We start from the raw sequence: 10,334 nt of genomic DNA on the forward strand, positions 1-10,334 counted from the left end.
ATATTATAGTATACTCTTACAGTATATTGTGATATAGTAACGGTATACTGATGGGTAACGGTGTTTTTATTTAAATTTATGTTGAAATTGTAGATTATTATAGTATATCGTTCCGGTATATATGTATACTATTGCAGTATACTGTTGTAGTATAATTGTATGCTCTTACAGTATATTTTGATACCGTGGCGGTATACTGTTAGGTAAATGTGTTTTTATTCAAGTTTCAGCTGAAATATTGCATATTATTACAATATATCGTTTTGTTAGCTCTTTTATTAATTAAGAGAATCTTATTTTATTTCATTTTTTCTTTGTTATTAGATTGTGTATCATATAGTAAGTCATAGTAATAATAATCTTCAGAATTAGATAACCGCAGTATGTGGTCAAGGGCGGATGTAGCCTTTCAGACACGAGTTCGATTGAAACTATAACTTCCGATACAGTGTATGAATTTATATGTAAGAACCTAATAAAATCTCAACAAGTACTAGATTTGAACCCATAATTTTAACAGTATAACGAGTTCAATGTTAAAATTAAAAGTTGAACCCATTAAATTTAAATCCTGGATCCGCTGTGGTTGAAGAGTTAACTTATCCATGGAGTTCATTAACGAGGCATTTTGGATCAGGGGATCTTGATCTATGAATGCATGAAAAAGAGTACAAAGATGCTCCTGAAGCCTTCAAAGTTCAAACAAAAGCACATATGCTGAAAGAGATGAATAACGTGCTATGTAGGAATAAACAGGAGAGGGAAAACCCAAAAAGACATAAAGTAATCACGGGAAGAGAGGGAAAGTCAAGGAAAAGTTAGGATAAATAGAAAGAAAAAAAAACAGGAAAGAGAAAGCACAAAAAAACAAAGAGTAATTAATGGGAAAAATGGAATGTCAAGGGAAAGTACAGGTAAATATTTTTGACCGCATGGGTATATTATGTAAAAAGTTTGAAGCGAGTAATTAGTTTCTCCCAAATGGGCATTTTGAATAGATTTCCCAAATATATATAAGAAAGAACGAATGCAATGTGATTATTTCAATTTTAGCGTCTTTAAGTTTAAACTAACAAAACTTTAGGACATAGGACAGTTTGAACCGAAAAACGGTGTGTCCTGAAGCTTGCATTTAAAAGCTGAACTTCAAGATATAATGTCCTAAAATTTTAAGCGCAGAAGAAGCAGAGAATAGGAAGAAGAAAAAGTCAAGTTTCTGCCGCTCTTTAAAGTTTGTAGCTATGTATTAAATACAATGCAAATACACTGACTATATTATAAACAACAGCTAGAGAAGTGGCTTACTTCCCAAATTTTCCTATTCAAATTGTCTGTATGGGGTGGGCCAAAAAATAAAAACACAGCCACATTTACAATTGGCAATTGAAAAATAGCCACACTTTTAAAAGTAATCAAAATTTAGCCATTTTTTTATGTGAAGATAAAATCTAAACAAAAACACCCTTAAATATCCGGAAATATTCCAGCATAATATGCTAGAGTTCGAATTTTTTACATATGAGCTTCCAGCATAATGTGCTGGAATTTCATAATGTGTTGAAGTTCCAACATAATATGCGGGAAGTTTATATACAGAAGCTCCATAATCCCGCATATGATGCTGGAACTTTTCGTGTGCTGGGGTTCCAACATAATATGCTGGAAGTTTATACGCAGGAGCTCCATAATCCCGCATATTATGCTGGAACTTTCTGTGTTTCAGCAATGAATTTAAAAATGCTGGCTATTTTTCGATTATCAGTACGAAAACTGGCTAGTCCGTGCTATTTTCACTATGGGTGATGTCTTGAATTTAACGGCCCAAGGGCTTTGGACTGGCACCAACAGACCCATCTTAGCAAGTATACTGACAAACAGGAAGCCCAAAAAAAGAGGAAGCAGGTCTGAACTGAGGTTAAATTTGAAGTGCTACTTCAAAAGTTGTGAACTGCAGCTGTAGCAAAGTTAATGGAAAATTACTTCATAATACCTCAACTGAGAAAAAAAATTGACAAAACCAACTCAAGGGTTTACTATCTTTTTAATATTTTATGTTTCTGTGAAGGATCTTTTCATTTCATTTATACTGTAATTCCTTGCAGGAAACATTGATTCTTATGATCTGTCAAGAGGATATACAACAATTTGTTTATTAGTTCTAAAGCTAACCGAAAAATATTGCTATCAAAAGGTGAAAAGGGTATTGATTCCCAACTGCTAAAGATTAATAAGTGAATTTTACTCAATCAAGGTCCCATATATATGATGTTCTTTGGATATAGATTTATGTAAAAAAATGCACTACCATACAATCATGTAGACTGTAGTATATACGAGGCTCTAATTGGAAACTATTACACACCCTTATAATGAATGAAGGGCAAAGGACCAAGAGGCAAATTGTAATCTTTATGGTTTTTCTACGTTCGTTTATTATATAGTACAAGATTTGCCGATTATTGTTCGTAATATTTTCAGAAATTTGTCCTAACATTCTTAGTGACTCTTTAAAAAAGGGAGAAAAACAGAAACTAAAGAGAATAAATTGCATGTAACAAAGGAATTTGCTTTTAAAAAGGGTGAGTTCGCTGATGTAGTACATGTAACCTAATCATATTACATTCACTACTATACACATTTGCATATGTTGCGCCACCCTAAACAAATTCCTTTTATTGGGCAAACATGCCGACACATTCATCTCAACATGCTGACCAAAATAACAATTTATACAAGAGCTGGACTAAAACCAGCCGAGGTTTCCAAACTGGCTGCATAATCTCGAGCCCACAAATCGTAATGTATGATTTCCTCCAGTGATGGAGAAGTTACCAGCTCTTCCCGATGCTTAGCGCATGTTAGCTCCACAATCTTGAAAATGTCCAAGTAGCTAATTCTGAAACAAGGATAAATTCATCAGTTGTTTTCTTTAAATGATTTTGGGTCATTTACAAGACATACACAATCTTGACGATTTAAAAAAACACAGAAATATAGTACTACTAAGAAAATTTGTTGAGCAAATCAAGATGTAGAACTGATATCTAACTGTAGCTGAGCAAAAACATGCAGCATAGGGCCAAGGGACAATTCTTTGGCAGGCTCAAAGATTACAGACATCAAGTTATGTTTGTAGAATGCTAGCTGTAGAAAAGAGCACAATCAAAGGGGAAGGTTTAAGCACGAATTGTTTTATCAAGCAAGGCAAAGCCATTATTGTCCGCTTAAAATCACTTAATGATTACTGATATCACCAATTTCAGCTTTGAACTAACTTTGGCAGGAGAAATCAATGTATAAGAAAAAAATAACAGACCAAAAACAGTTATATTTTGAAGGTGAACGAGGAAATAGATTATTTCTAGCAGTGCCACGAGAAAGACCGAAAAACACAACCAGAAAATGATTAGGCAACAATAAGTATCATCCATTTACTCTGAACCACATTCAATCAGAAAGATTACAAATGCATTCTTCCAGCCAGAGAGGAACGGGGAACAAGAAGAATAGGCTACACTTCATATATATCAATTAACTCTAAACCACATTCAACGAGAACGAACAGATTTATGCAGCAAGTACAGGGGAAACTTAAGTGTTTATCATTCTATGGCCAAACAAGAATACTTAGCTTTAACACTAATTAACTTATGCATACCAAAGGCAACCTCAGATATTGGTAGATTAAAAAAGGATATATTATGTATTTGTTATGGAAACTGTTAAGTGCTGATAGACCCAATGATCAATATCAAGAAATTAGGATAGACGGATTAACTACTATGGATGCAACGACCTCCACATCCCTTGACGTTATCCAGCACCCATGTCCTTTGACGAATTAATGGCGAAACAAACCACAAAAAAAAGATGTCACTGTCATAGCGTTAATTTTAGTTTTAGATAGAGTTGCTGTGACTACAACTAGGTGCCATACCGAATCTTGAATTTAGTAGCAAACTAAATATTTGAAACATATAATATGACCCTGTACAGAAGTCGAATGTAGGAATACATACTACATACCTCTCACTAATAAATAATTCCACTGCCTTTTCGTTTGCTGCACTTAGAACTCCAGTCATGGTCCCTCCAGCGCGCCCAGCAGAGTAAGCCAGATCCATGGATGGATATTTTACATTATCAGGGGCTTTAAATGTCAATGATCCGAGCCTATACCATTACGCTCATAATTACTTATACTAACTGGAAATGAAATGCCAAAGTTCATTTCATATTTGAAAAAAAAAATGAAGCTGTAAGCAAACATAGATCTCTAGCGAGCTTAGAGCGATAAGCAAAATAAAATGCATTCACAAAGAAAGAATGGTTTTTACTTGCAAAGATCAAGGCGCGGCCAAGTAACCTCCGAGCAGTAAATTCTGTCGGGCCAGGATAAAGTATAAAGGATGGGCAAACGCATATCAGGCCACCCTAGCTGTGCCAATACTGATGAATCCTACAAATTACAGAAGGAAAAAGAATTCCAAAGCCGTCAATTTATGAGCATGCAGTTATAAGAATATTCATCTAGATTACATAACTGATGTAATCTCAGAGCTGAAGGATCTTTACCTGTGTTTCCACCATTGAATGTATGATGGACTGGGGATGGATGACAATTTCAATGTCATCATACTCAGCTCCGAAAAGGTAGTGAGCTTCAATAACTTCAAGACCCTGAGAAACAAACATACCTTTAAACCTAGGCTAACACAGATAATTCATAACCCAACTCCGATGATTCACATATGGAATAACAGCTGGAAATTTAAGAAACAATAATCATGGAGAAAAGATTTAAAAACAACAGTTTAGATACCTTATTGAATAAGGTGGCAGAATCAACAGTAATCTTTTTCCCCATGTTCCAATTGGGATGCTTCAAAGCATCAGCTACTTTAACTTCTTTCAACTTCTCAACTGGCAAGTCCCTATCAGTGACAGTATAAGCAGTTTTAAGGTTACATGCCGTACATATGATTAAAGGAAAGGTGAAAAAATATAATGAAGTAGTGCAAAACATTTCGAATAACTGTTTCACATAAAAGAAAGGAGGACAACAGAATTTTTTTGAATATTTAGACTAGCGGATTGATATGAATGTTGCAATACAAGGATTAAAACTGAGATGTTGCACAAATTATCAGTATTCAAGATTTTACACCTGAAAGCCCCTCCAGATGCAGTTAATATAATGCGCCTAAGGGCACCCTCTGGCAAGCCTTGTATGCACTGAAATGAGGAAAAACTTATTAGAATATTTCTCTCTTAGCCTTGAAGAGACCAGGGGTGGGAAGTTATTTTGGAGATTAGTCAATGCAAAACAGAAGGTTGATAAGAGGTGTATGATTATATTTACAATGATCATACTCAGTAAGTTTCGCAGAAAGATCTTAAGACAGTCTCAGCCTCATAGAATTGTACCTGGAATATAGCTGAATGTTCTGAATCTGCAGGAAGAATCTTCACCTTATGCTTGTGCGCAAGAGGAAGGACAAATGGACCACCAGCAATTAAAGTCTCTTTATTGGCCAAGGCAATGTCCTTTCCTGCTTCTATTGCAGCCACTGTAGGCTAGTGAAGCAAACAAAGACTAATAAATTTGAGCCCGTTTTCTGAATGATTCACATTTTTTCTTGACTTATTCACTAGCTTTATATTAGCCGAGAGGAGAAACGAAGATGTATTTATCAAAGAGCAAAGCAAGAAGAGCAATGACTGACATTTTCTATCATTAGCAAACTAGCATACAATGCTACTTTTAGCTAAAATCATTCAAGCATGATTAAAGTATAGTAGAAGAAAACTAGCTATGTTGAAGATCTAGACTTCTCTTTCTAGGTGATTGGAGTTACATGAATTTTTGCCTACAAGGTAATAAACGGCTAGCTGAAAGTAGTATTATCTCCTAACCATGGATAGAAAGAAGGCAGTTTGCTTCATTCCGGGGTAAAATTGGAAGTCTCTCCATACTGCCATTATACAACCCAAAAAGCAACTTCGAGAAATCTTCTACTAGTTGATTCCTAATTCTTACTTGAGCGGGGTACATCTCGTCTACTTTTTTTAATTTTCTCTCTTTCCATGGGAGCTCCCTCCAATCGCCAACCTCCCTGCCCCCACTCCCCATCCCCACCCAAAAGAAAAAAGGAAAACAGAAACAGGACATAAATCACATTTCACCCTCTCAGCGCTCCTCTTCAAATTTGCTTTAGCTGCGCATAAGGATATCTTGGCAGGAGTATCGCAACAATTTTGAAAAGATTCAGATAGACTAAACCTCAACCTCACCTTTAAACCTGCACAACCAACTATTCCTGTAACTACAGTGACAGCATCAGGATGGCGGGCGACCTGAAACACATCATAGACGACGATGATCAACATATTTCTTTCAAATGTCACAAAGTAATTTTACCAACAAGTGAAACAGACTCCTAGTCGCCAAAAATAAAGTTAGGGACAGTTGGACAAACCTCGATGATACCCTGCTCACCAGGTATAATCTCAGGCTTGTCGTCCATATCAGCCAGAGCATCTTTGAGTTCCTCAACCAATGACTCATTTCTAACAGCAACTAGTTTTGGTCTGAATGTTTTGACCTACTCAGATATAACATTGTTTATCATCAAGGCAAAAGCTAAACTAGACCTGATAGCCAGATAAAGAAGTCTAAGCAGAGAAGCTCGATTGTTGGGTATCCATATTGGAGAAACAATATTTCCATCACATTTGTGCAAATTGCAATCCAAAATATAAATAGGGCATGATATAAAATGAGCTTGAATGATTATCATCATTCCCTTGAGTGGGAAGCTCTTCTTCCAAAACCCAAAAACAAAATGTGAAAAAAGCACGGATTGGAAAGCAAGCATAGCCTTGACATTTGGATTTCAACATGGTTAATGGGATATGTCAATCAAAATGCTGCAAACATGAAACGTCTAGGCTGGTAGCATTCAGCAGGTAGGGAAACAGCCAGGCAGGGGCGAAGCCACCTTTTATAAAGGGTGGTAGTTGACCACCCTTCACCGAAATATTACGAAAAATTACACTGCATATATAAGTATAATATTGATTTTAGATGTATAAAACATATATTGAACACCCTTTGTCGGGAATTTTTTTTAGTTTTTTCAAGTCTGAACACCCTTGGAAACATTTCTGGCTTCGCCACTGCAGCCAGGTGGAATGAGGTGGCAGCATTTTATAGTTAAATATAATAATCATCGTTTCTTTAAACAAAAGCAGTCGCGCTATAAACTGCAGCAGCCGCATAATGACCACAAAATGTTAATGCAGATACAGATAATAAAGGTGAGAGGTTGGACGCCTATACTCTATTCGGACTTGAAATCTCATAGCATTTTTTCACTTGTGTGCATTAAATGAAAACTAACCTGATCAGCAAGAAGAGTAACATTTGAACCAGCAGCTAGTGCGACAACTCTAAACTTATCCGGATTCTCAGCGACTATATCCAATGTCTGCAGACACAAATTTTATAATTCGAGCAATGAAGAACTTAAACAAAAGACAACTGTCATTTTCTTTAGTAAAAGTAATAAATTGCATTGATTTATTGAAAAGATTCCTGTATACTACTAGCATACAAAAAGTAGAGAATCAAAACAAAAAAATTGATTCTCTCAAATAGTAAAGCAACATATACTAACTGGAATTTCATTCACCTAAGATAATACAAAAAGAAAAAGAAAGAAAAAAGAAGCAAAAGACAACTGGCATAATTGACACAGTAGCAAAAGCAGCACACCACCAATAACAAAGAACAACAGATAAAAAAGATACAGAATGGGAATATTAGAATCCATGAAATATTGAATCTTTTCATCCTCTTTTATAAAAATTAGTTAGAATTTTAGTTTACACTGTAACTGCAAAGTAACTAACACATACAAAAGCGTTAAGAAATTCTACTAGTGCTTCAGTCCAACCTCAAAGCTAGAACCAATCAAGACTTAAAAAGACAATACTTATTTCCAAAGTATTTATTACTGAATATTAATCATTTCAAAATTCAGAAACCTGAGTTCCAATAGAGCCAGTGGAGCCAACAATTGAGATAGGCTTTGGACCATCCCAACTTTTCCGGGCTTCAGCAACAGCTCTTCCAGGCCAGGCAGGAGGAGGTGCCTGAACTGAACACTGAACCCTCTTACCAGAAATCCCACTGCACTCCTTTCTTTTGATAGCCACTCTACCTAAAACACAAAATCAATAGAAATATTTATTAGCAGAGTTAGCCTCAAAATCAAGTCCAAGAAACTTATATGGGTAGGTAGAAATAGAGAACCTTGGAACTTAAGGTGGTTAAGATTGTAGCTGGATTTGGAGGTGTCCAAGAAAGAGATGGTCTTAATTTCAGCAGGGGACAACAAATTCAGCGCCATTTCAATTGATTGCTCCCACCGCTGGAGTAAGGAAAGAAATTCAGCTTTTCAAGAAATGTAAAAGGAAGTTTACAACAAACCAAAGTGCAATCTTTGGCAATAAAGTTAGCAACAGCCGTGTAGAGAGAGAGAGAGCGAGAGAGAGAGAGAGAGGGGTACTGTGTACCTCGTTCTGGCTATATTTTGTTCGTTTGTGGATTAATGTGTGGCTCGTATGAACGATGCTCACTGCAGCGTACCTGTCTTATAGTACAAAGTACAAACATTATTTGCTCTTGTTTTAAACGTTTAATATTGAAATACTTCCCCTAACTTTCGGTACTCTATAGAAATGAGTAACACAACGCATAATACATTAAACAATGATCCAAAACTTACTAGGCGTTTGGACATAAGAATTGTAAAATTCCAAAAAATGGAAATTTTCAAGTAAAAATGGTATTTAAAATTTTAGAGTTGTGTTTGGACATAAGTTTCAGGGTGTGTTTGGTATAACGGAAAATGTTTTCCGTGAAAATATTTTCTTGAAAAATAAGTAGTAATCTTATTAATTTTCCGGTGTTTGGTACGCAAATTAAGGAAAATGACTTCTCAAGAGTATTCATAAATAATTTAGATATAATAAACATGAAGTTATAAACTTCCAAACCAACAACCTTCCGGACCCACAAATTTCATAAACTTTCGAACCGCTAAACTTTCAAAACCGCGGAATTTCGAACCCGTAAACTTTATAATTTCTAAACCCGTAAGCTTCCAAACACATAAACCTCCGAACTCATAATTTTGGAACTTGTAAAATTTTGAGCCTTTAAACCGATAAATAATAAAATTAAAACTAAAAAATATATTTAAAATTTTTTTTTCGGGGTGGGGTGGGGGGAGGGGGGCGCAGGGTGGTGAGGGGCAGTAAAACAAAAAAAAACAGAAATTTAAATTACAAAAGAAAGTAATTTTGGGGGGGGGGGGGGTCAGGTGGGGGGATTGGGGTGGGTGGTGGGTGGTGCAGAAAAATAAAAAAACAGAAATTTGAAATTGCAAAAAAAAATGAAGGTAAAAAATTTTTTTTTTTTTTAGCGTCGGGGGGTAGGGGGTGGGGTAGTAGGGTGGTTGGTAACGGAAACTGTAATTGAAAAAAAAAAAAAAAACCTTTTTTTGGAGAGGGGGTGGAGTGGGTTGGTGAGGGTGGGGAAGGTTGAGAAGGAGCTTTGGAAAATGTTTTCCCTTCTCTTGATAAGGAAAATATTTTCCTCAAATTGGAGGAAAATGAATTGATAAGGAAAATATTTTCCAAACATTTAAGCCAACCAAACATGGGAAAATTGAAAAACATTTTCCGGAAAATATTTTCCTTTATACCAAACACACCCTCAGTTTGGGTTGTTTTTGAAGTTTTGTGAGTGAAAATTTTGAAAAATAACTTTTTGGAGTTTTTAAAATTTGCAAAAATGCATCTTCAAATGAAAATTAGAAATTTTATGAACAAACACTTATTTCGGGGAGAGTTGATCAGGCAGGACATGGCGCGACTGCTCATTTCCGAGCACATGGCCCTTGATAGGAAGGCCTGGAGGTCAAGCATTAGGGTTGTAGGATAGGGGGAGTAAAACTTTCCTTACTTCATTCCGGGGCCGAGGCGGGGTTGGATTAGGATTGGCCTTAGATGGCTTACAGTTTATGTGGGACCCACACTATTCTTGTTGTTTGTCTTAGCCCCGGGCCTTAGATTATGGTTACTGTTATTGCATGTCATTCATCTCTCGGTTTTTATGTTTCTGTTACTATTACGATTTCTACTGGAGTTACTAATGAATTCTCTCCTCTTGCTTTTTCTTACTTTATTTTCGTCTTCCTAAGTCGAGAGTCTATCGGAAACAGTCTCTCTGCCCCTATCGGGGCAGGAGTAAGATCTGCGTACAC

At 36.0% G+C, this 10,334-nt stretch overlaps 1 protein-coding gene across 2 annotated transcripts; it reads right to left on the minus strand.

The window, feature by feature from the left end:
• Positions 1–2,532: 2,532 nt before the first annotated feature.
• On the minus strand, positions 2,533–8,668 carry LOC109238976 (1-deoxy-D-xylulose 5-phosphate reductoisomerase, chloroplastic). 2 transcript variants are annotated; one of them, XM_019405476.1, is made up of 13 exons: positions 8,581–8,668; positions 8,318–8,435; positions 8,050–8,225; positions 7,404–7,490; positions 6,480–6,605; positions 6,295–6,357; positions 5,428–5,577; positions 5,168–5,235; positions 4,823–4,934; positions 4,576–4,680; positions 4,338–4,459; positions 4,027–4,173; positions 2,533–2,896 (listed from the first exon to the last, which is right to left on the minus strand). In XM_019405476.1, the coding sequence occupies exons 2-13, from the start codon at positions 8,412–8,414 to the stop codon at positions 2,728–2,730; spliced, it is 1,422 nt and encodes a 473-aa protein (XP_019261021.1). In that variant the 5' UTR covers positions 8,415–8,435; positions 8,581–8,668; the 3' UTR covers positions 2,533–2,727. The 2 variants fall into 2 exon arrangements, with proteins under 2 accessions (XP_019261021.1, XP_019261019.1); XM_019405474.1 differs by having other exon boundaries at positions 8,318–8,588.
• Positions 8,669–10,334: the final 1,666 nt, after the last annotated feature.

This window comes from Nicotiana attenuata, unplaced genomic scaffold, assembly GCF_001879085.1.
Source record: "Nicotiana attenuata strain UT unplaced genomic scaffold, NIATTr2, whole genome shotgun sequence".
Lineage (NCBI taxonomy): Eukaryota > Viridiplantae > Streptophyta > Magnoliopsida > Solanales > Solanaceae > Nicotiana > Nicotiana attenuata.

What these genes read in the sequence shown, in the direction of transcription:
- LOC109238976 (XM_019405476.1), bottom strand. Translation starts at nt 8,414, where the DNA reads ATGGCGCTGAATTTGTTGTCCCCTGCTGAAATTAAGACCATCTCTTTC. An exon ending in CTGGCTCTATTGGAACTCAG is followed by an intron (nt 7,491 to 8,049) that starts GTTTCTGAATTT and finishes TTGTGTCTGCAG; the next exon opens with ACATTGGATATAGTCGCTGA. An exon ending in ATTCAATGGTGGAAACACAG is followed by an intron (nt 4,460 to 4,575) that starts GTAAAGATCCTT and finishes TGTAATTTGTAG; the next exon opens with GATTCATCAGTATTGGCACA.